This window comes from Peromyscus maniculatus, chromosome 14 (genome assembly GCF_049852395.1).
Source record: "Peromyscus maniculatus bairdii isolate BWxNUB_F1_BW_parent chromosome 14, HU_Pman_BW_mat_3.1, whole genome shotgun sequence".
Classification (NCBI taxonomy): domain Eukaryota; kingdom Metazoa; phylum Chordata; class Mammalia; order Rodentia; family Cricetidae; genus Peromyscus; species Peromyscus maniculatus.
This window is the reverse complement of record NC_134865.1, coordinates 16,608,716-16,634,438: the sequence shown is the minus strand read 5'-3', so window position 1 is coordinate 16,634,438 and position 25,723 is coordinate 16,608,716. Positions and strand designations below refer to the sequence as shown.

The following is a 25,723-nucleotide window of genomic DNA, read 5'->3' as shown; positions in this document are numbered from 1 at the left end:
ACGCACTACTTTTCCATCATCGAAGCCTGCGACTAGATGCCCAACTCCCACCTGCAGGTTCTCAGATCCCAGAGCACACTGTAGTCAGTGCTGAGTGGAGTCAACATCATTAAAGGGGCCGGTTGGGGGGCGGGGGAGGTCACTGCTTAATGGCCCGCAGTGGGCTGCAGGATGTCTCTTTGGTGGATCTATGACATATATAAGACCCTGAAGAAAAACAGGTTCCCACACACACACTATGGGGAGTGGGCAGTGTTCACCATGCGTAAGAGGAAGAGTGAGAAAGGGACATGCAGGGTTTGTTAATGAGAGGCTCTGGAAGCTGAGTGTGTTCACTCTGACTGGACTGAAGTCCCGCTCCTCAGTGCACTAGGGTCACAGTGCCATTGACCGTACTTTATTAACACAGTCTTTCCCCCTCCCAAAACCCTGCCGCCTCCTCCCTGGGTGTGTCTGTGGTCAGGAAACATGAACTGCAGCATCCAAACATGAGCCTTGCTCATGTTTGATCAACTGTCTGCCAAGGAAGCTCAGTCAAACCGTAACTGACTCCTAGAGAGTGGACAACCCCGAAGCTAGCCGTTCGGTGGCCTAACAAAGCCATGAAAGCCTGATGCTGTCCATCCTGCAGTTTCCTGGTGCCCACGAGTCTCATGACCTGCTTGACCTTCCCTTGAGTCTGAGCAGCAGCAACAGCCTCACAGCAACAACTAGATACAGAGAAAGGATCTTTGCTCTCTATCCTTTCAGGTCTCGTAAGTGTAAGCAAGCATGCTCACGATCGAGCACCAATGTGGTCACCCTGGGAGGCACTTGACCCCGCCCCTTTTCTCATATCCCACCCCGAGTCTTTTAGCGTGTGCTGCTTATCAGCTGTTCCTTCGAAATGGATTCCAAGTCTGGGCGCATTTTGTGCTGACCATGACAGCTTCCCCTTAGTGGTGCTCAGAATAAAGTCTTAAGTTGTCCTGGATGGCATGTGATACCCCACAGCCCAGCCTGGCCTCCCCACTTCCCACCACCTTCATTCTGATTAGCCCCTCAAAACATGGTAGCCCTGCCTCTAGACTTCTCACCAGGCTGTTCCTCCATCCCAGAACTGTTCCACCAGATGTTCAGAGTGATCTTGCATGCTTCAAATCCGTAATCAAGTGTTACCCTCCCTGGCCTTTCTAGCCATGTAGGCATTTCATACCCATGTCAAACACTTCTGTATGGTGTGTTTATCTCCACCCACCTCTGGTGTGTGTGGGGGTGGTGCACGCATGCATGTGTTCATCTTCCTAATAGAATTCACACTCTGTCATGGAGGGGATTTCTTTCTCCTCCGTTTCTGCCTTCTCATTATGACTTCAAACCTGTTACAGTGACAAACACCAGTAGAGACTCAGACAGGACTTGCTGAATTTATTTTCACAAATAAATTGTGAAATCAACTGTGAGCCTAGTCTAGACCCGTGATGGCTTTGGCCAAGCATGCTTTGTTCCCAGATTAGGATGGCTTTGACCACTTTAGGGGCTATCCTTGCTTCCCTGAACAATAGAATTAGAAGCGGAAGTTTGGTAGGGAGATAAATATTGGTGTGCGTGTGGAGCAGGGAAGGGTTGGAGAGAAATTTTTATTTGTTTTGTTTAGAAAACAATGAAGGAATAAAGGGTTTGAGGGACAAGCAGTCAACAGGGCCAATGACACATTCTATTTCTGTTTTTAAAGGCAAGAGAGGTAATTACAAACTTATCCTGAGTCATGATCAATAATTTCACTGATCCCATTTCTCCTGTTCATCAGCATCACTGACTTTGGAGACCAGGTTAGCCTCTGTGCCTTTGTAAGAGTCTGTGACTGACAGCACTTGTTTTCTCAGGCTTTCCAGGAGGGTGAGATGTCTTCAGATGAGATAGTCTCAGCTCAGGGAGACCATGCGGCATCTCTGGAACACGGCACAGCATGCTTCTGAAGGGCAAAGTGAGACTGGGAGAACACAGTGTCGCCGTTGTCTGTGGACAGGAGCTAGCTGCTCTTGAGCCCGTTCTCAAATCTCTTGTGTCTCCTGGCCCTCGTCCCTTCCCATCGGGAGGCTTTGATTTAAGATAATGTCTGAGCAGAGCAGCCTTGTGCAGTGGTGTCGTTTGACCCAGATTGTATGTTTTTATGGCCTAAGCCAATTAGTTAAAGTGACTTTGACTATAATAGGGACCTGTGACATTCCTCAATATTATTGCATTAGTCACTCTGGAACGGTTTCCGGCTGCCGTTTGTCGCTGGCTCTGTGCCTCCCTTATGCTGGTCATTTTATGACTTGTGGCTGTCCTATGAAACAATCACCCTTGAGTCCTTGAGAGTAGACCCTCTGATTTGATTTCAGTGAGTCCTTGCCCGATGAGGTCACGTGCCCGATGGACGTGTGGATCACCTTTATTATTCTGACTAACGATAAAGCTTTGATTGTTTGTCTCTTCCAAATCTGCATTAGGCAGAGAAGGGCAGGTTGGCAGCCCCTATCGTGACCCTGGGGGATGAGATAAGCGTGGGTGGGTCACTTCCCTCCCATGGCCTCCTTTCTTTTCGTTTACCTCTTCAGAACTCCTTTAGGTCACCAGGCTCTGTAAGTTGGTGCCTCAGTGGCTGTGTGGGACCAGGCATGACGGGCACTTGTCCCGAGCAGCGCATCCAGTCGCTGTCCTCAGATGGAACTGGGCTGGCCTGAATCTCATTAAATGAATGCACTCATCTACCCAAACCCCAGAACTGCAGAAGCACTGGCCATGTGCAGCCTGAAGGCAAGACAATGTCTCATTGATCTCTGGAACCCATCACTGGTCAGACATTGCCCGAGAAGACAGTAGCCACCATATAATCCATTTCTGAACCCTCAGTGTGTAGCCCTATGATCCATTTCTGAACCCCAGTGTGTAGCAGAATGGAAGAAACTCATTTGTGTTTGTTTAGTTAATAAAGAATTGGCGTGCAACCCTCCAGCCTCTGCTTCCCCATTGCCTTGATGGAAGCCATCATTGTCCTTTCCTTTGGGGCTTTCTCTTTGCTCCTTGATATTTTTGCATTTGATCTCTTGAACTCTCATCTGATACCTGCCACATTTCATTAGTCCAGGGTCTGGTCCTTGTTGGTGGGGCAAAATACACCTGACTTAAGGGCTACCATTTGGGCCAATTCAAGCTACAGGTTAACAGCATCAAATATATCTGTGATGTGGTACAGCTGTGGCCACCATCCCCAAGAACCTTTTCATCACCCTAAACTGAAACTCGCGTACCCAATAAATAACTTCCTGTTTTCCTGTCCACCGAGTCTCTTGTATGAACTTGTGGTCATGATTCCTCCTGCATTTGGAGATGTTACATCGTTCCTTCTGCTGGTTCACTTTCCTTTATTTTTTTTCCCATCACTCCCCATCAGTGCAGCCTCGGCTGTCACTTCAGAATAGGCCTCCTTTGTATTTTCTTATGTCCATATGTAATTCTGAGATTTTCAACTCCTTCTTTGCGCCAGAGTCCTGTTGTATTTACTTGTTACCAGCTATGTAAGGAAAGCAATATGAACCTTCGGCGACTTTTAAAATTGGGTTTCTGGAGAGCACTTGGGAAGGTACATGAAGAAAGAGAAGACACTATGGAGCAGTTTGCCCGAGAAGCCTTTCTGGGCTTGAAAACCATGATGAGAGTTATAGAAATGTAGGGAGTCACCAGGAATATACACAGTCTCTGGTCATTTTCTTCTAATCATGACTGAAAAAAAAAGAGCAAAGTCATTAAGCAGAGGAAGTCAGTTCCTTGGTACCAGTACCAAACAACAGTAAGGAATCCTAGAGTCCAGCCACACCTACCTCAGTGGGCACCTGCTGATGCTCAGTGTAGGCTTCTATCTGAGATCTGAGCTGTCCAGAGGAGCCACGTGTTTCTGGGAGCTTTAGATGAGTAAGTGCCAGCCCCTTAAACAGCATGAGCAGCCCGAGTGACCATCCTAGAATAATACATATTTGATTAAATCCAGAAAACAAACTAAATTCACTTTAAGTCCGTTCCATCTTGCTGCCAGAATCCTTGTGTGTTCCTTTCCATCTCCACAGAGCAGGCCTCGGAAATACATCATGACAGAGATGCAGAAAGTTAAAGATTTCTAAGTAAATTACAATGAATAAATTAGATCCGGGTTTGAAGGCTTGCTACACCAGCAATAGCAGAGGTTTAGAGTGTGTGGCCATAGACAATGGCTCCTCTTTAAAATGGGAAAAATAAAAGTGCTTATCTCAAAGGGTGTTGTGACAACTAAATTAAATGTGTATGTAAATCACCTGGCATTAATCCTAATCCCCTGTACCTCAAAGCTGGTATTCACACAATCAAATGGCTATTGAGAAAATTCGAGCCAATCACCCACTGTTTAGGTTTTAAATTATAGTAGTTGCCAATTTTGGAAATACCTGCTTTTGTGGTGATTGTATGTTTTTGGAGGTAAGTGTCCAAATATATGTTAATTCATGTGTTTTCCGTTGTCTGGGCCTAGGGAAGTTTACTGGGTTTTAGCATATACAGTCAGAAGCAGCCGCCAGCTTGTCAACACAAACATACGATGTGGCTGTAACAACAGCATTCCTCTCCTTCCGTTCCTTTCCTCCTTTTCCTCGGCACCCCCAAGCTCTGGTTTTATATGATTTATTGTCGCATCGTCTGCATAATGACAGTGTAGTTTTCTCATCCCTCTCAACCCTTTATGTTTATTTTTTTCAACCCTCTCTGGCTTCCAGCTCCCTCCTCTCTTTTTCCTCTTCCTTTTTATTCCATTAAATTCTCTCCTCTCTTTTTCTACGGTTGTGTTTTCTCATGGTACATGTATTATTCCCTACTACCTGGCAAAACCAGGGAGTAAAATTCTCTTACAATCTTTATCAAGTTCATGTATTTCTGAAATGTATCAACCTAGAAATCTCTTCTCCAAAGTTATGTTTCTGACGGCACCACCACCACAGTGTTAGTGAAGTGCATATGAATTTTGAGAGTAAGTCGTGCCATATCATATTGGCTGGTTCCTAATATTAGTCAGATCTGCATTTGACCTCATAACAACCTGTGCTACTCAGAATTAGCTTAGATTTATCAAACCTCATCCTCATGTACATTTCTGGTGATGGGGATAGATGGGAGAAACAAACCTTGCTGGACCTAAGATTCTAGGTCTACACACAGACTTCCTAACATCATGGCATCTGCCCGGCTCCCACACCACACATTACTGCTCTCCCTGCTTTGGTCCCGCCCAAAGGATCCAGCTGACGACCAAGCATCACCACCCTTTGCCAGTCCCTCATCCACCCAGTGATCTTAAAAATTGATGTCAGGAATCAGCCTGCAGGATGTTAGCATCACAGACTATAACCCTAAAAGCTGTCACATGGTAGGTCTTACCATGTGCCAACCTTCATGACTTACATGGATTGATTTATACATTCTACTGTGACACTTACACATTAGAGCATGATTGCTTGTGTGTGTGTGTGTATGTATGACTATGTGTATGTGCATGAGTGTGTGCATGTGTGCACACATTTGTTCATGTGTTGGGGGGAGTGCATGAATGCCACAGGTTGATATTGAGTGTCTTCCTCTATTGTTTTTGACCTTATTTCTTGAGGCAGGGTCTCTTAACTAAACCTGAAACTCACCAATTCATCTAGACTGCCCGGCCCACGAGCTGCAGGGATCCTCCTGTCTCCATCCGAAGATGATAGGCGTGTGCCTGGCCTTTTATGTGGGTGCGGAGGGTCAAGACTGAGCTAAGGTCTGCACGCTTGTGTGGCAGGCACTTCTCCAACTTTACAGTCTCCCCAGCCCTGGCACATATCTGGCTATCGGCTCTGCCAAACGCACCAAAACTGTCCTGCAGAGAACGTATTAACCTGTTGGAAAGGAAAAGAAGTGAGGCCTTGTGGAGACTGAAATAAAATGGGAATTGAACCAATAAATCTGATTGCCAAGTCCTTCCCCCCTGTTTAACTGGTCACCAGGGTGTGTAGCATTTTCCTTTCTGATGAACTGGTCTCAAACTAGCGTCGAGCGGGGGCCATTCCGGAAATAAATCTCCACCTCGTAATGGTTGTCTTGCTCTTTGCCCTCCGCTCTTTGTCTTCTCTCCATAGTCAGGCCCAGTTTCCCCTCAGGCTTCAGGTGAACACCCCCCCCCCCCCCCCCCCCGTGAGTCCTCCTGTGTCATGGCATCCACAATCCGGCATCACCACCAGGTCATCCTAGAGTTAGAGCTTGTTACAGTGACATGAAAATAAAGGGCAGTTCATACAGAAGCTGTCTCCATTAAAGGGAAAAGCTCATTGTCAAATAAACATCCCTCCAAAGCAATCTCAATTAACGACAACAACAACAACAATAACAATAATAATAATATGAAGAGATAAAGGCTTGCTTCTGAGTTTACTGAAAACTTTTCCTTTGGTTTTGGGTTTTCCCAGTCTTCTCTGGAGCCTCCCAAAGGTGTAAGCCTATAATTTTAATTATGTCTTGGCACCTTCATGAAGCAAATAGGCTGCTCAGGTAGTATTTATTACCTGTTAGGAAGGGTACTTCTGAATATGCTTCACAAACTCCAGCTGCAGTGAACTGCGGTGGGCCTTTTCAAGGACAGGAGGGGTGGGCTGGAACATACGCAAGAGAAAAGTTGCTCATTAAGGGAAGGCTTGTTATCCGGGAACGTGTAATTAAGGTGAAGGCCCAGCTTCAGTGACAGCCAACACTCGGGCAGTTGTTTGATTGCCGCGTGGGTCAGGGATCAGCTCCTGCTACACGATGTAGGCACATTAGTGTGTTAGTGAGCAGGCTAGGAGTAAATTACAGCTGCCTTTCTCCAGCGCGTTACTGTCGGTCTTCATTGTTTTGTTTTTACTGTACATCAGCAGGACTGTGGCTTCTGAAGACTCTGTGTGACAGGTTAGGCATTTTATCCTTTGAGTAAACAGTAATCATGGTGTGAAGAAAGTGGGGCATTGGAGAGGTTTTTTTCTATTCTTTGAGAATTCCACTCTTCTTTTTAGTTTGCTCCAAGGGCTCATTGGGGATACATATATTAAGCCCTTTAAATAGTTCATAATAAATCTTTGTCTCAGGCTGATTCTGACAGTTTTTTAAAGAGTCTTTTAAGAGAGAATCCTCAATCATTTGTTAATCCATGGGGTGATCTTCAGACTTCGGGGAAAAAAAATAACAGCCGGGGCTCTTGGGTAGTGAAAATACAATGGCGGAAAAAAGTATATAAATATGGAAAATCCCAAGAACCTCACCTTGCTGAGATTACATATTCTGCATGTGTCTAAATGCTTGCTCTTGCCTCAACAAGCTAAAAGAGAAAGGAAAGTAATTGTCTGAATAGTAAGGATTTGTATTGCTAATTTTATGTTTTTGGACTTACATACATCTAAAACACCAGACTTCAAACTGTCTAGGAAAAAAATATGCTTCTTAGAATAAATTCTTTTGATGGAAAGATCATTTCTTCTTTGCTCTTTCTTTTACAACCACCTCTGTCTCCGTGTGTGTGTGTGTGTGTGTGTGTGTGTGTGTGTGTGTGTGTGTGTGTGTGTGTGTGTGTACATACAGAGACAGGGAGAACTATTTTACCTGTTTAGGGATCAACATTTTACTTTCAGAGGATGAGCTTTTGATGCTGGTTATTGGTATCAACAATAACATTGAAGCTTTGTAGGGTAAGACATAGCATCCAAGTAGAGACCTCCTAGGCCAGCATCACCAGTGTATTTACATATTTTAACTTCTGCTGTAGCTAGATATGAATTAGTTCATCAAGAACACTGGATGTTCATCATTTTCAAATATAACATGAATTTAACATGCATGATTTTAATACACAAAAGAATCATGCACATTTGCTAGATGAAAATGAGGCACTATTATATCTCACGTAAATAATGAACATTACTAATCATTATAATACTTATGCATTATTTGTACAGTGAATTCAAAAAATTTTTACAGTCTCTCTGCAGCAGAAACATGCACTTGGTCTCAAGTGTTTTACGTGTAAATAACGGATCATTTTAGGAAAATGTCTCTACGTTTACTTAGCCGTGCTTATAACTGAAGTGCCTCACAGGGAAACTGAAGTATGTAGGTCATTGCTTTTAGTAAAAGATGCAGGCCAACACCACAGCAGGTCCATTTTCTCCATGTATGTGCTCTAAACCCATATATCATTTCCAAAATTCAGTTCTGAAAAATATCAGAACTTCACTAATGACATGCAAATGGAGTTTGTTAGCAAGAACACAAATAATAAAATGGAGTACTGGGTGAAGGACAGCCTACTGTTACAGATGGATTCATTCTCAAGTAAGGTCAAATAATTGAAGACCTGGAACAAGGGTAGCCATAAATATCTAGAGCTCCTGCAGTTGAGGGAATTAACCATGAAATAATTATGAAGAATGCAGTGGGAGAATTCAGCTCCCAGGCAACAGGGAATGTGTGGTAGTAGCTTTGAAAATAGTTATTTAACATCATAATATATACAGTTTAGCTTCAGAAGCCTACTGATATGATGCCAAAGTGTTGATGGTAAGTATATATTTTATTTAATTTTTATATACTAAATGTGTGTGTTTGTGTGTGTGTGTGTGTGTGTGTGTGTGTGTGTGTGTGTGTGTGTGTAATTGGAAAGCTCTATTTGCAGGGATCACCCTATCTTATGAAACAGGAAGAAATAGAAGTAATTAATGTCAACAGATTTGCTTTGTCCCCAGTTTGAGGAAAGGCAGTGTTTACTCCTTTTCCCTCATGACCATTAGCAATAAATGTATCTCTTTTTAAGTGAGGAAAAGAAAGCAATTCTGTGGAAGAGCTAACTGCAAACTATGTAAATGGACTGGTTAAAAAATGACTGCTTTCTTTTCATCCCCACCACTTGGGAAGAGTATGCACAGCTCTTGAAGAAAATACACAAATGGCCTAATATGGAGTTCAGAAATGGAAATGCTGCTCACACATCCATTAGCACTTGGGGACAATAGTGATGAGACCCCCAAGTTCCTCACCACAAAAAGAGAACAATGTCCTGCTGAAGACTGGAAGACTTTGTTGAAGATGGAAGATGGAATCATGATCATTGAAACTTATGGGGATCACAAGGCAGGAAAATTTGTTTAATTAAAGATGTCCAAAACAGATATTCATTAATAAAATAAAAGATGAAGATAATTATTGAATCATCTCCAGTTTCTGACTTCTCTAGATTATTACCAATAATGCCACGAAGACTCTTCCCCAACAAATAACTCACAGTTCCTTATTGATGATAGATTTACGATAGCATTTCTAACTGAAAACATCTCAAAAGTAACCATTTCAAGATGCTCTGGGATACAGCCACAGAATAACCAACAAAATCCAGCCAGCCTCCTTGGAGTCCTGTAGATAGATATCTTCTAAGGAAAGAGATAAGTAAAATTGTCAGAAGATACCATTCCAGGAGCGATGAGGAGACCCAACACCCCTAATGCGCACACTTACACAGGAAAATGACAGCACACCACTGTGCTAGGCTTATCCTTGAGAGGGTACATCTGAAAAATCCCCTCACACCAAATTGCCCTTAAATTCTCAGCTGTTGCTTGCTGTTCCCACTCTCTCCAGTGACAAAGCCCTGAACACTCAGCATCCTCTCCATCAAGGAAACTAACGCAGCTCAGCCTGCCTTCTAAACCCCTCAATTCATGGCCCTACTGAGCACTTGACCGCAGTCAATCAAAACCTTCTTCTAGGCAGAGGGTAGGCCAACTAGCAAACGCAGATACAGGATTCCTGTTCAGTTTGAAACATATATGCAATTTTTGGATCATACTAAAACAAAAAAATCATTCATTGATTATCCAAAATCCAAATTAATAAGGCGCCCTGCTTTTTCTCTGCAAGCATTGGTTAGAAGCAGATGCTCCGGTTTCCACCCACCTTCCCACAAGCCCCATTCCTCTTACCCCTCACTGAGCCCCATTTCCCTCCAGGCCCTACCCTTTCCCCACAGCAGTGTTCTAGCTAACTCAGTTCCTAGGCGTAAAGAGAAGTGGTCATCCTATTTTTCTTCTGCTGCCATTTCCACACCATTTTGCCTAGAAGCTTAAAAACTTTCTATTCAAAAAAAAAAAAAAAAAAAAAAAGTACTGGAGCTGGAGAGATGGCCTGGATGTTAAGAAGGAACCTGGGTTCCATTCCTAGCATCCTTATCAGGCCGCTCACAACCACCTGTGGCTCCACTTGCAGGGGATTCTGTGCCCTCTTCCTGCCTCCTTGGGTACCAGACCCCCACATGGTGCACACACATACATGCAGGCATTCACACACACACACTCACACACACACATAAAATAGAATTTTTTTTTTTTTCGAACAGTAAATGGCAGTCTTTCCCTGTTCTCAGTAAAGCTGTCTGATGGTCCCTCCCTGACCTGCTTCCATCAACCCAGCTCCTGTTCTGCATACCTCCAGCCACAAGGTGGCAGCATGCCAGAATCAGAGTTTATGGCAGGAACTAATAAACACAAAGTTCCCTGGCCTGAAGAATCATTGACGTAGAACATTAACCACACTTTATTTTCTTTTTTTTTTTTTTTTTTTTTTTTTTTTTTTTCGAGACAGGGTTTCTCTGTGTAGCTTTGCGCCTTTCCTGGAACTCACTTGGTAGCCCAGGCTGGCCTCGAACTCACAGAGATCCGCCTGGCTCTGCCTCCCGAGTGCTGGGATTAAAGGCGTACGCCACCACCGCCCGGCTAAAGATTTATTTATTATGTATACAGTGCAGAACACCAGAAGAGGGCACCAGATCTCATTACAGATGGCTGTGAGCCATCATGTGGTTGCTGGGAATTGAACTCAGGACCTCTGGAAGAGCAGCCAGTACTCTTAACCTCTGAGCCATCTTGCACACAAAGTTCCCTGGCCTGAAGAATCATTGACGTAGAACATTGACCACACTTTATTTTCAAGATTTAAAAAAAAAAAAAAAAAAAAAAATGTTAAAAGAGAAATTGAGAAAAACTTAGGAAGGAAAAAAATGTAAGTCTTAAACTGTATCAGTTTCCATAGACATCATAAATGGGAGAAAATGCCAAATAAATGGGGAGATATTGTCAAGAAGTGTGTCGAAGTTAATAACTTTAGTATTCTTGAGGATCTCATTCAAACTGAAAACCAAACTATATTGAAAACCCAATTAGAAGCTAGAGAACATAAATATATGACTTAGTGAAAACATTCAAATGGCCAATAAATATGTATTACAGCATAATTCATCCTCACTGAAAGTAGAAATGCAAACTAAACATGTCAGATGTTTTTGCATGTGACTTATCAGGAAGCTCCCCATAAGCATCTTTCTCTGTATCTTGCCCATCTGATCTTTTTTTTATCAAATAAGAGCACATACTTTAAGATGACCGTCACTGTAAAGAGCATCAAACATGGCTGACAGTCATATCAAGTGATGCAGGACAATTTCTCAGGCCATCAGTTTGTCTAGACATATTAAGAGCCTTAACAGGCCAGTTCCTGCCCTTTTAGACTAATAGCACTCAAGGAATCTACTCTAAGATTCAATGGCAAAGCTGTAAGATTAGTGTCAAAGAAATATTACATAACCACTAAAAATAGTACATTTGAAAATGATGTGATGACAAGAACAGATGAAGGTACTATGATGTTCTTTTTAAGGGTTTGTTTTCAAGCTGGTCCCTAGAGCCCCGGTGTGTACCTGCTCTCTTAACAACGTCTAGTAATATGAAAACCATACCAGAGCGAGCTCTAGAACAAATGCAGATATAATCTGTATCTTTGCTGTTGATTGAGACAAGGTCTCACCGGTAAGCCCATGCTAGCCCCCAACTTGTAGCAATCCTTCTTCCTTTCCAAATACAACCTTAGCCATTGCATCGTCTTTATTTTCTCTTGATGCCAGTTGTTTTCCCAAATAGTCTATCAAAACCCTCCCATCCTAATTCTTCAGACTTTCAATGGCCTTCACTTGACTGAGGTGTGAGCTACAACATTCCCAAAGCTCCTAGCTTTCCCTTCCAGGCCTTCTCCCCTCTCACCCTCCCTTTTCCTCTTTGTCCCATTTCAGAGGTTCACTTCTTTCTCTGTCATCATCAAATACCCCTTCAGCTGTAAGTTCTTCGGCTGCAGTTTCCAACATGCACAACTCCAAACTCAGGTGGCTCCATCAGTAAGCATGCTCAGGGCCCTTTATTTTTAACACCAGAAGTCACCACGGAGAGAAGATGGCTTAACTCGGTCATTTCCCACTCTTTCTGTGGAAGCTGCTTGCTCAAGATCTCCAGTGGGAACACCTCAAGAGGCAGTTGAGTGCTTACAGTCATGTTCACTAGCTCTTCCCTTGGTTGTGATCCAGGAAATCCTCTACTGAAGACAAATACTGCATCCTGGCTTCGAACAAATACTCAAAAGTAGTACATCTAAAATCTCAGTCACATACATATTTATGCATGTATATGTATGTGTGTGTGTATGTACACATATGTGTATGTATGCATGTATGTACACAAATATATGTGTGTATAAATATATACATGATTGATATATATTATATCCTCACTATTAGAGTCATTCAACAAGTATTTAATATGATAACTGAAAAAGAAATAGTGAGCTATAATAAAATATTTGATGTGTGCGTAAATGTATTTAAAATACAATATTATCTTTGGGGGCTTCTGCCTCCCATATGCTGAGATTAAAAGCAGTACCACCACCACCACCACCACCACCACCACCACCTGGCTAAAAGATGCACTCTTCCCCCCCTGCTTGGACAGGAGAGTGCTACTCTAGCTGCTGTGGTCGTCTCCTGTCTGACTTTGCATCTGGCTGGATGAAGCTGCTCCCAACTCTGGCATTATTTTCAGGGCTTTGAAGCTAGGGAAGGCCGAGTGCAGCTGTGTGTCTGTCTTTGTGCAGACTCCTCCTCCAGATACCTCCATTTTAAAACACAGAGCCTGAATGACATCTGTGCCCGAGATGGAGACTCGGCCAGCATGCAAAGAAGATAAGCATGGTGGTCCAACTGGATACCAGTTACCAGTTGCCACTCCGTGATTAGGCAGCACGGAAGATCCATGTATATAAAATAGTATATTAAAGTAAACTTACAAAAGCAAAGAGCAATCACTACAACTATAATTTTTTCTTCTCCTTTGGAATTCTAATTTTAAAAGCATTAAAGGAGACAGCTGCTCATGCTGTGATATGCGCTAAACAGCCTGAAGGATGGAAAAAAATATATTTGTAGCTCATAATAACTATTGACCTTTCTGATATACAATGTTCCCTGCGTTAGCTATTCGGTTCTATCAACAGTGAAGATTGAACATGACTTTTTAATAGAAAACATGGGGTTTTGAGCTGCCTTCACCAAGGTGTTTATGTATTATTTTGTATTGTACTACAAAGACTTGAGTCCAGATGCCCTTTGTCTGGAATCATATGTGTCGTAAAGAAAAGGAGAAAAGAGGAGAAAATGTAGAGATGAGGGAGGAAATAAACGAATGAAACAGAAAAGAAAGAACAAGCCTCAGACTGTTGAGGATCTTTTATATGAAGAATTGGCTCGTCACCCCTTTATAGTGGTGATAAAAGCATTGCCACACTCGATCCCGTGCACAATATTTGTAATGGAATCCACGCTGTGTCCCAGGAGGACATACTATATTTTTCTTTCAGAATAGATCCCTCAAGTGGCAACATTTATAGGAAGTTTCCAAGAAGATTTAGAACCCTGGCTTACAGTATTCATGCCATGTGTCCTTTGGCATGCAGGGCTGCTGCAGTGTGGGTCACAGTGGCCATCAGGTACTCTCCCAGGTGGTCTTTACAGTACCCGGGCTTCTCCTTGAACTCCTTTGCTTAGTAGTTGTGTATAGAAACACCCACCGTTAGCAGCTTGACTCTGAAGCTGTATATTTTCCCACAATGGTGTAATCCAAACACCGACTGGTCGCATCAGGCAGCTGCCACACACTCTCTCTGCTCCAGTGGAGGACACATTCAAAAAGCAGCTCTGCCAAGCACAAGGAACATGAAAAGCAACCCAACATTAGGATCCCATCTCCAGACAGGCCAGAGAGTGCCAGGGGGTCCTGATAGGTGGCAGGGGTTGGCGGGCTATTGGAATGTCTCTGTCTCTCTGGGTCTGTCTCTCTCTGTCTCTGTCTCTCTCTGTCTCTGTGTGTTTCTGTCTCTATCTTTCTCTCTCTCTCTCTCTCTCTCTCTCTCTCTCTCTCTCTCTCTGGTTATTTTTATGTTACTTTAGAAAGTTTATTGCATAGTATTGTAGCACAGTTATAGCTCAGCTCTGGAGTTCAGTTAATGATTCCCAAGTTTTTAAACAGTCCTGCAGACTCACGTGAGTCGGGGCAGGAAGCGACCCTAAAGAGACTGAAATAAATGGGGCTTGCACTAACCCAGTCCAGAGCAAGTGCCCTGGCTGACATTGAGGTCGCTGAGTCAGAGGACTCCCACCACTGCACTGCCTGTGAGGGAAAGAACATTCCAGAGCAGAGAAAAGAGAGGGCACAGTCTGGCCGTGCCACCAGGGCCACCAGGGCCACCAGTCCCACTGTGGTATCCTCAGGACTGTTGTCCCAGGAGATGGCAAAGATGGGCAAAGTGTTCTCCCCCTGAGAATGTGGCCAGCCCTCTGTTACTACCAAAATAACCCAAAATAACTGCAGAAAGCAGTTCCTTAGAGATGAGTATGGGGAGAAGACACAATGTTCCCCTCCCCCCAAAATGTTCTGGGATAAGATACTATGTAGCTTGGGAGAGTGTAGGGGTCAAGTGGAGAATTCTTGCATCTAAATGCCACCTTGTCTCAGCACCAGCAGCCTGGAGGGATGAGTGGGGAGAGAAGAGCGTGAGAGAGGAACCGCAAGGACGACAAGACCTCGGTCCCTCTTTGGGACATCTCATGGTCGCAGCCCTATTGTTAGAACCTTTTGAAAATTACCAGCTTTAAAAAACCGAGCATTCAAATAGACGGACCCATCCTTATCCAATTAATATTGCGATCCATAGCCCCTGCACCTGAGAATTTGCCAGCTACTGACTCACTGGCAAGCATCCCTTGCCACTGTCACACAAGGGTAAGCCATGCCCATGGTTGTCTTGTATCAGAACAAAGCTAGGATCGTCCCAGAAAGATCTGACATGGACATTACAGCTGCTGTGAATGCAGATCAGTCTGAGTATTGGTAGCTCTAAAGAGGCAGTCAACATGTAGGATAACCAAAGCAATGATTATATGTGTGTGGATGGATGGATGGATGGATGGATGGATGGATGGATGGATGGATACATACATACATACATACATACATACATACATACATACACACATAGAATGAACCACTCAAGGTGTCATAAGGGATCAAGGCTAGACGTATCAGCCATGCTGCCTTCTGTTACACAGAATAAGATTAAATGGAGATTAAAAAAAACATATTAGTAACTAAGAAAAGCATGTTGTAGACATCATGGTCTTTGGAGTCATAAATATTTGTCTTGTCTCTGCTCTGCCACCAGCTGGCTGGGAGACCTCAGGTAACATACTGTTTTAAGATCATAAATATTTATTGTTTACATTAGTCAGTATGGGCTAGGTTGTTCTGCAGTTTTTTTAAAAAAGTCCCCAATTACAACAATGATTTAAATCTGTGAGAGCTGAAAATCCAGGGAAGGGGGGCACCGCACATTGTCTTCTAAAACTTAGGCTAGGAGAGCAGCCACCACATGAACTGGTAATAGTCATCATGTCAAAAGGACAGAGACAGCAAAGCATCAGGACTGAGGCCTGAAGATGAGGAGACTCTTCTGACATATTGTTATCTAAAAGCAGATATATGAGCACCAACTCCAAGTAACTTTCAAAGTACAGTTTTTCCTCGAGTGATAGAAAGGATTTTTAATATCTTTAAATTATAAATGCGTATTAATTGCGTACATGTCATTTCCATGTGACATCTCATGACAATCCCTCTTTTAATGCCTCCTCTCTCCTCCCCTAGACTCCCTGACCCTTCTCCTCTGCTACTTGAAGGAGAAACTTTTGTAAAAACAGACACACGTTGCTAGATTTCAGTGTAAACACACGCCCTAAAGCCATGGGACATAAGTGCTTCTTAGACACCCAACAGCATGCACCCATGAAACAGTGTGACTCCATCAGAAGACCTGCAGAATGAGAGCCTGCAGAATGAGAGCGTGCCCCTGTCTTCTTGAAATAATTTGGGAGGTTGGCACTTTGGTTTTTGGTTTTGTTTTGTTTTGTTTTAAGATTTTTTTATTTATTATGTATACAGTGTTCTGCCTGCAGGCCAGAAGAGGGCACCAGATCTCATTACAGATGGTTGTAAGCCACCGTGTGGTTGCTGGGAATTGAACTCAGGACCTCAGGAAAAGCAGCCAGTGCTCTTAAACGCTGAGCCATCTCTCCAGCCCCATCAGGTTGTGGTGGCGCACACCTTTAATCCCAGCACTAGGAAGGCAGAGGAAGACAGATCTCTGTGAGTTTGAGGCCAGCCTGGTCTACAGAGTGAGATCCAGGAAAGGCTCCAAAGCTACACAGAGAAACCCTGTCAAAAAAAAAAAAAAAGCAGAGTGTTTTTAAACATCTCAAAAACACCCGGAAAGATTGGTTTAGGCACTGAAGTGGGAGCAAGTGTATGTGACCTCACCATAGCCACAAGCTCTGCTCAGAATTCAACCAAACTACTAAAGAAAATAATTTTTAATTGCATCAGCATGAACCTTTTCTTCCTTATCATCTCTTCTGCTTCTCTCCATGCCTGTGCACATGTATTCATGATGTGTATACATAAGGGTGTGTGTATGTATATGGGGAGGCCAGGATTCAACATCTAGGATCTCCCTCAATTGTTTCTCCACTTTATTTTTTCAGACAGTAGCTCTCTGTGAACTAGAGTTCACTGAATCAGCTAGACTAGCTGGCCAACAGACCCCAGAGATCCTCCTCTCTCCACTTCCCCAGCCCTGGGACTACAGCAGTGCACCACGGGCCTGGGGATCAGAACCCAGGTCCCCAGGCTCACACAGCAAACATTTGACTTACTGAGGCTTCTCCCCTGCCCTGTATCATTAATCCCTAAACTACACAATAGCCGTGTGCAGAGCATTTCACTGTATTAGTGTGATCAGTAATGTAGATGGTTGGAAGGATGCAAAGGAATACATAGAGTTTGCATGTAAATACTCTACTATGTAGGTCTTGAGAATCTACAGATCTGGGTACCTGTGAGGGTCCTGGAACCAATCTTGCATGGAGATCCAGGAATGGCTATATTTAATTGCATGTCATAAAGACCCAAATTATACTTTTTTTATACGAAGAAAAATATATCACTATTGAGAAGCAACATTTCTTAAAACTTAATTTTTCTTTTTTTTTCTGCACACATTAGAGTGTGATGGTATTTGGGGGGTTCAGATGCTAGAACTACACTGAAAACCTCTGGCTTCTGCTGAAATAAGGGTGCCTCCTGATGCTTTTCCCCGTGTGCTTGTGGAGACCCCACAGCAGATACTGAAAGTACTCAGAATGCTCCTGTCCTTCACTCCCATCCTGGAACAGCTATGCAGATCTTATCACCTGTCACCTCCACCTCCTCCACCACCACCTCCTGTCCCTGGCTAAGGAGAAGAAAGCACCACTCCACCATTTAATGGACTCACCAGCAGATGTGTGGTGACAGCAGGCCTCATGATGATGATAGCGTTTGCCAACATAAAAAAACATTATGGTTTTTATCATGAATCTTTCTCTTAAGTTTGTAAAATGTATCAAGACTGACATTCCAAGAACTGCAGCAGTATAGGCTAATTTAAAAGTTGGGGGGGCTGGAGAAATGGCTCTGTGGTTAGGGAGAACATGTACCTCCTATAGAGGACCCAAGTTTGGTTCCTAACACCCTCGTTGAATGGCTCACAACTGCCTGTAACTCCAGCTTCAAGCCATCCAATGCCTCTGACCTCCATAGACCCCTGAATTGAAGCATACACACCCTGTGGACACCTAAACATCCCCCCTCTCTCTCTCTCTCTCTCTCTCTCTCTCTCTCTCTCTCTCTCTCTCTCTCTCACACACACACACACACACACACACACACACACACACACACACACTCACTCACAATTTTTTATTGAAGAGTTAGACCCCTGAGATTCAGCAGAACAAAGAAGTGTATATCTCTATATTTTTATTGAGCTTTTCATCATGCAGGTCTTGTTTTTGTGTTTTCATCTCCTGGTTTATATTTCGTGGGCTAAGAGTGGACATGACTCAGATCTGACCACTCAATGAAGCTTTTCCATAGGTCTGCCTTTTATGTTTCAGGCAGTGGCTAGAACTTCCTGGAATCCCAAACTGATCAGAACATGAGGAAGCAGTGGCCAGTCTCCAAGAGCTGACAGGAAAGCATTCCACATCTAGAAAGCACTCTGCAATTATTTCTTAGACATAAGAAGGAGCCACTGTGTCTGGAAAACACAGGTCTCAGGGACTTCTCTTACTCCATCCATCCCTCACGACCTTCCTCCCCTCAGCACCACAGTCTCAGCAGCCAGGGCCCAACCACTGTGCCTTCTACCCCAGTACAGCCTCCCCCCTACCCCAGTACAGCCTCCCCCTACCCAGTACAGCCTCCCCCTACCCCAGTACAGCCTCCCCCTACCCCAGTACAGCCTCCCCCCTACCCCAGTACAGCCTCCCCCCTACCCCAGTACAGCCTCCCCCCTACCCCAGTACAGCCTCCCCCCTACGTCAGTACAGCCTCCCCCTACCCCAGTACAGCCTCCCCCTACCCCAGTACAGCCTCCCCCCTACCCAGTACAGCCTCCCCCCTACCCCAGTACAGCCTCCCCCTACCCCAGTACAGCCTCCCCCCTACATCAGTACAGCCTCCCCCTACCCCAGTACAGCCTCCCCCCTACATCAGTACAGCCTCCCCCTACCCCAGTACAGCCTCCCCCTACCCCAGTACAGCCTCCCCCCTACATCAGTACAGCCTCCCCCCTACCCCAGTACAGCCTCCCCCTACCCCAGTACAGCCTCCCCCTACCCCAGTACAGCCTCCCCCTACCCCAATGCAGCCTCCCCCCTACCCCAGTACAGCCTCCCCCCTACCCCAGTACAGCCTCCCCCCTACCCCAATGCAGCCTCCCCCCTACCCCAGTACAGCCTCCCCCTACCCCAGTACAGCCTCCCCCTACCCCAGTACAGCCTCCCCCTACCCCAGTACAGCCTCCCCCTACCCCAGTACAGCCTCCCCCTACCCCAGTACAGCCTCCCCCCTACTTGCATGCTCACCTGAGACATTCACTCAAGAGGGTGCTCTCCTGAGCTGATGGCCCTTGCCTGTCACACTGCAGATAAAACCTCTTTCAGAGGAGACATACCACTGTCCCAATTGCGACACACCAATCACATTTGCTACCCCATAGGAAGCATGGCGGTAGTTGGGTGTGTTTTGAATAAGTTCGTCACCTGTCCCATTGAAAGGTGCATCACAGCAGGTTCCTTCTGCTTCTGTCCTCAGAACCATAAAGCTAGGGGCTGTTAAAGTCGCCATCAGGAAGGACTCAAGCTCTGAAGATTGGCCCATCTACTTCTCATTGACTCCCCAGTCCCCTTGCTCTTGAGATAAAATATGATGGTTCATTGAGATTCTAAAGCTCAGCTTCAGCGGGGCAGAACCTGACCTTAGCATTCCTTTCACACGGGTATCCCCAGCGTAATTAACATTACCCTGCATGTTTAGGCAATTACTGCTGTAACATGAGGCAGGATGCTGTACTCCTGCCTCAGCCAGAACATGACATGGTGTTTGGCTCCACAGCTCATGCGAAGCTGTGTCTTCACCCAGCTGGAAGCCCCCTGTCCACCATCCCTCCTCTACACTCTAAGTGTTTTACTGTGCAGTTCCCATTCTGAAAACAGCATGCCTGAATTACCTTCCCTTCTACGGTGAGGCGATTCCTTCCTGACTGGGTGAGGATATCCAGAACCCTACCCCTAAAGCCCTAAACACATATTTCTCTTCTCTGAGAAGTTTCTTTTGTTTTCCCCTATGCTACTGCAAACACAATCTTGCTGAACAGAGCTAAATTTTTAAAAGCTGAGTGTGGGGTGTGGATTCTGATGGCTTCGTGTTAGGTCAAGTCTCCGAGGACCAGTGTCAATAAATGTGAAGGGGACAGCAGTAGACGGGCATACTTTTCCATTTCCAGCAGGATGAAAAACTACTATAAATTAAGTCTAACCTTAAATGTATAATCTGTCCTTGGAAGGGAAAAAAAAAAGGATATAGCATCTTCAAGCTCTCGGCATCCCTTACGAGAAAAAAATTGGTTCTAAGGGTCTCTGATCTTGTGTTTTAGTAAAATAGAACTGCACGGCTGACTGACAGTTCTGATCTAAAGCATTTACGTTTAAGTTTTGATCTCTCTGCTTTTGATTAAAACTAATGAGCTCATTTAATTCAAAATGGGAATCTCTGATAAGAGAAATAAGGTTGATGTGATTGGATTAGAGGGGCAAATTAAACTCTTAGAGCAGAAGTTTGTGCTTATATAGTGTATTAAAAAGCTGTTGGCGTATTATGGCGTGTTAGATGATGAGAAAAATTTCATAGTAATTCATATTTAATCAGAAGAAATGAAAGTACTAAATATAACATGGCTCTGCTTTTCCCTCGAGTGATAAAAAGCTGTACATTTAAAATGACATCAGACCCATGCTCTCTAAAACAAAAAAAAAGCCTTGAGAGAGACACATAAGAAAAGGACAGTTGTCCATCATCTTATCACCCCAGAGTAGAAATGCTACAAATGTAGGAAGTGGACACTTACTGAGATATGAATGACACGGGAAAATCCCCAGACCATAAATAGCACAGTTGCTGTTATTAGAATAACTCATATTCTTCTGTCATCTGAGTATCACATTTAATATGAAAAGTAGAGATTACGGCTTTGAAATATACAAATAGCATGTCACAATTTGAATTTTTTCCAATTTATAATCTCTTTTAATAATTGTTTTGTTCTATACTTCTTATAACTCTTTTCTCTCTCTCTCTCTCTCTCTCTCTCTATATATATATATATATATATATATATATATATATATATGTCTCTATCTCTTGAGACAGGATCTCACTATGTAGCCTTGGCTAGCCTGGAACTCAACCTAATCAGACTGGCCTTGAACTCATTGAGATCTGCCTGCCTCTGCCTCCTAGGATTGAAGTTGTGAGCCACAGTGCCCAGCCTCTTACAGATCTTTATTATATGCATTTTTTCCAACCTCCATTCCAGAAAAAAGGAAAAATTAGATTTTAAAAAAGCGTTAGATTAAAGCTAGTCAAAAGAAATCCAGTTTGTTGATGTATTTATTTTTTTAACTTTCAAAAAAGAAAAAAAATAATATCTAAGAAGATTAAAAATAGAATACCTGGCCACACGCCTTTAATCCCAGCACTTAGGAGGCAGAGCCAGGTGGATCTCTTTGAGTTTGAGACCAGCCTGGTCTACAGAGTGAGATCCAGGATAGACACCAAAACTACACAGAGAAAAGCTATCTCAAAAAAAAAAAAATACCTATTAGTATAAAATCCCCAAATTCAATTTATTTACAGGAAAAGAAAATCAATTTATAAAATCTCGTCAACACTTGTTATAAGAGAAAATTGACTTACATTGCCCTCTGGCCTGCTTGCATAAAGGTCTTAGATCAGTTGGATGGCCAATCACCACTTGAGTTACACGGGTAAAACCATATTCTATTCAGTCTAAAAGCATATAATTGGAAAGAATAACTACTTTGATTACGAGAAGAAATATCTTGTATTAGAAGTGGAGAAGTAGAGAGACCACATAGATACCTCAGCAGTTAGGAACCAAGTATTGCTCCTGCAGAGGACCCAGGTTCACTGCCCAGCATCCACAGCTGGCATCTCAAAACCAACTGCCTGAAACTCCAGCCCAGAGGAGATCGAGCGCCCTCTTCTGGCCTCTGTAGGCATCTGCACTCATGCACCTAGCCCCACATGGACACAGACACACCCAATTAAAAATTAAAATAAATAAAATCAGAGAGATAGGAAAACAGACTCTGTTGTTTGGCTGACGGCTGGGGTGATGAGCCATTGTGATGGGAATGAGAATTTGATATTTGGGTAGTTTTCTTCCTCTCGGCCTGTACACCCCATTCTCATGCCTCCATCTGGAGCCGGTTAAGAAGGCTGCATGCAACTGGAGGGTGCAGGGAGAACAAAGAGCAGGACCTGTGTACCTGTTGCCACAGCATCTCTGCCTACCCTCAGTTCATGCCTACCCTCAGTTCATCCCGTCAGCACTTGGGCCCTTCCCTTTCAAGCACATCTGTCTATGCACACCCACCAACCCCCACAGGAAGCTCCAACTACTTACGATTAGGCCCCACTTAGGGAGCTGCAGCAAATTAAAAGACCCAAAAAGCTCTTGTAGAAACTGGAAAGGAGTTCCTTTCGGCACCTTAATTTTTCTTTTTTATTTTCTGCAAAGTAAACATTTCCTAAATGAGGTAAATTGATTACTGCACTCTTAGCACCCATCAGTCATTTATTTTTAGTGAACTCAAGGGTTGCACCTGAGCCTGTGAGGGGCTGTGTAGAGATCTAAATCCCGTGTGTGTATGTGTTTTTCTGTTCCTCAGTGGAGACAACCAGCCCCAGTCTGCTAACCACCGACAACACCCTTGAGCGGTCCTTTTTCATCCGAATGAAATCCACTCTGACCAAACGCGGAGTACACATCAAGTCATCAGGATATAAGGTAAGCCGGGCTTCGGGACGGGACACATCCAATCCCAGGCAATTTACACTGAGTTTTCCAACTGCTTTGGGTGCGTATAATTAACACACGGGACCTTGAGTATTCCACAGCATAAGCTCCCTAGCCATTTTTCTGTCTCAGCAGAGAGATCTTTATGCCTCCTCCTTATCACTTCAGACATTGCTGGAGCACCAAATGCCCCAAGCTCATGTCTTTTCCGAAAACTACTAGTTATTAATATGCCAAGTACTTCAGCACCTGCTAGAGATTCGAAGTGGTGGAAATGGTGAGCCAGACTCCTCTCAATCCTGAAGGGAAATGTTCTAGAATGGCTGCTGTGAGAATCCCCCTTCTCTCGTGTTCCCCTTAAAACAACCCCTTTCTCTGAAAGAACTGTCCCAGTCCATAACGTGATCACCTAGACTCGTACATGTCGGTAATAAAACAAAAAACAAGTTGGGGGAGGGGAGATGGTGGAGCGATTGCTGTACAAGCGTGAGGACCCTAAGTTTGGATTGCTAGCACCCACGCAACGAGCCAGGCTGAGTGGCACTGAGGAGGTCGAGACAAGAGGATCCCTCGGCTTGCCGGCCAGCCCTGACAAGCAAAGGCAGGAGACTTCCCCAGGGCTTGCCCGCCAGCCCCAGCTGGCACAGTCAGTAGACTCGTCAAGCTCCAGGTTCAGTAAGAGACTACCTCAAAAAATAAGATGAAAAACAGTTGAGAAAGATACTGGACAACAACCTCTGGTTAACACACACACACACACACACACACACACACACACACACACACACATCAGATTGAATCTTAGACTCCTTCATTTTGAAATTACAATTCCTGGACATTAGTCATACATTAACATCCACAGAATGCTCATATTTAAAACTATAAGGCATATATATTCCTCGAAAGAAGAGATCAAGTCTGGAGTCCTAATCTACATTATCATCATTTTAAGGTTAAGGATTATAAAAAGCCTTCTAATCGCAAGAAAGCCCAACATTCTAGTTACTATAGCAACATAAAAATTAAGACCTAGGAAATTTATGAAATGCCTTTGGAAACCCGAATCGTACAGTTTTACGACACTAACCGTTCTCTTAGACGGCATTTATTGGACATAGGCAGGCAAACACAAACAAAACGTAGCATCAGTGTGCCAGCCCGACCTGCTCCGGGCTGAGACCTTCAAGCTTCAGCCGGCTCTCTTTGGTAGGGTGACAGTAGCATTGTTGGAGGTGCTAACAACCATTACTGACAGGGCTTAAAACCTTTATGTAAGTCATCAAAAACGCCAGCAGCTCGATAAAGTCAGAGGCGCACACTTTCGTTGACATTAATTCTTTAAGGGGAAAAAAAAATGTTTTAAGAAAAAGAAAGGAGGCGGCAACTCCTTCCAAGGACGACCTTTAGCTGAGCTGTCCTGCAGGCTGAAAGGAGAAGCAACCTTGACCTTTTAGCAGGGTGTAAAGCAGAGAGGGAGCAACTGGCCAGTTCCTGCAGTAGTTTCCTCTAAAGACAATTACTATACGTCCGTGAACTGCAGGGAAGGAAGATAGACCTAGTCTTGGGGGTGTTCTGTGCTTTCCTGTCTTAGTGAACAGTGCGCATTTACTCCTTATTAAGTGTGAACATTAGCTCATTTGGATTCCCTAAGTAGACTACAGATGTGAGATATTATTTAAGTACTAGTAAGGGTCATTCTCCGCACTCCAGATTTGGAAGTCCTGGGGTTTCCTTTTGAACTCTTACTTTTCTGTCTGTAAGCATCCTTTCTTGTTTCTGCTAGTTAGTAGGGGGTATATCACAGTGGAAAGCAAAAGTTAGTATAACTCATTATCATTGGGTAATTTCACTTTTTTTCCGGGCGGTGGTGGCACACACCTTTAATCCCAGCACTCAGGAGGCAGAGCCAGGTGGAGCTCTGTGAGTTTGAGGCCAGCCTGGTCTACAAAGTGAAATCCAGGAAAGGCACCAAAGGTACACTGAGAAACCCTGTCTCAAAGAAAAAAATTATTTCATACTACGAACTCTAGCTTACAAAGCTCTTTGGATATTTGACCTGTAAAAAAAAAAAAAAAAAAAAAAAAAAAAAAAAAAAACTGGGATGTATGGCTACAACAATCATAAGGATAAATAGTCTAGTTAGGTTGTGATTGGCCGTTCTGGTGCCTCAGTAAAGCTGCTCTTGCTGCCTGACCTGAAATTAGGCTTGTGCACATCATCTGTTCAGCAAAGACGTCTGAGCTCCCGGTATGGGACTTGTTTTAGAGTCTAAAATCCCAGCATCCAACAACACAGAGTCCTTGCTTTCACAGTGCTTGCACTCCAGAGCAGAGAGAGGATGATAGCGAGGGAGAGGATGATAGCGAGGTGCAATAAAGCAGCGATTCCGTGAGGGATGCAAACTGAAGGAACAGCAGCCATCATCTTGGAGCCTGCGAGGCTGGGCGTGATTAGCTTGCACAACCGTCCTAGAGGAGAGTGTTTGGACTGTTCCCATTTTCTAGACACAAAGAAGCCAAGCATGGGAAAATAAATTAGCCTACCCGAGGTCACACATTGAAGACAGAAAGCTTTGGACTTGGGAAGTCTGACTCCATACCCCATACCTTTACCAGGCTATACTATGCAGAGTGAGGTGAGGAACTGTGAGAGCCAGAGGTCAGTTTAGATAGGATAGGTCACTGGAGGCTCTCCCAAGTAGGTGGCATGTCACCTGAGAGTCATAGAGGAGAAGGGATTAGCATGTATGTGGAGGGAAAGGGGTGGGGGTAAAAGAACATGA

The 25,723-nt window shown here is 44.0% G+C and overlaps 1 protein-coding gene across 11 annotated transcripts in view; it reads left to right on the top strand.

Moving 5' to 3' along the window:
• The window catches only part of Npas3 (neuronal PAS domain protein 3), an 846,664-nt gene that overhangs the window by 754,222 nt on the left and 66,719 nt on the right, over positions 1-25,723 (top strand). For all 11 annotated transcript variants that reach the window (XM_042260622.2, XM_042260619.2, XM_042260617.2 and 8 more), the window contains one exon: positions 22,814-22,932. In XM_042260622.2, the coding sequence (XP_042116556.1) occupies positions 22,814-22,932 (119 nt within the window). The remainder of the gene's footprint in view (positions 1-22,813; positions 22,933-25,723) is intronic.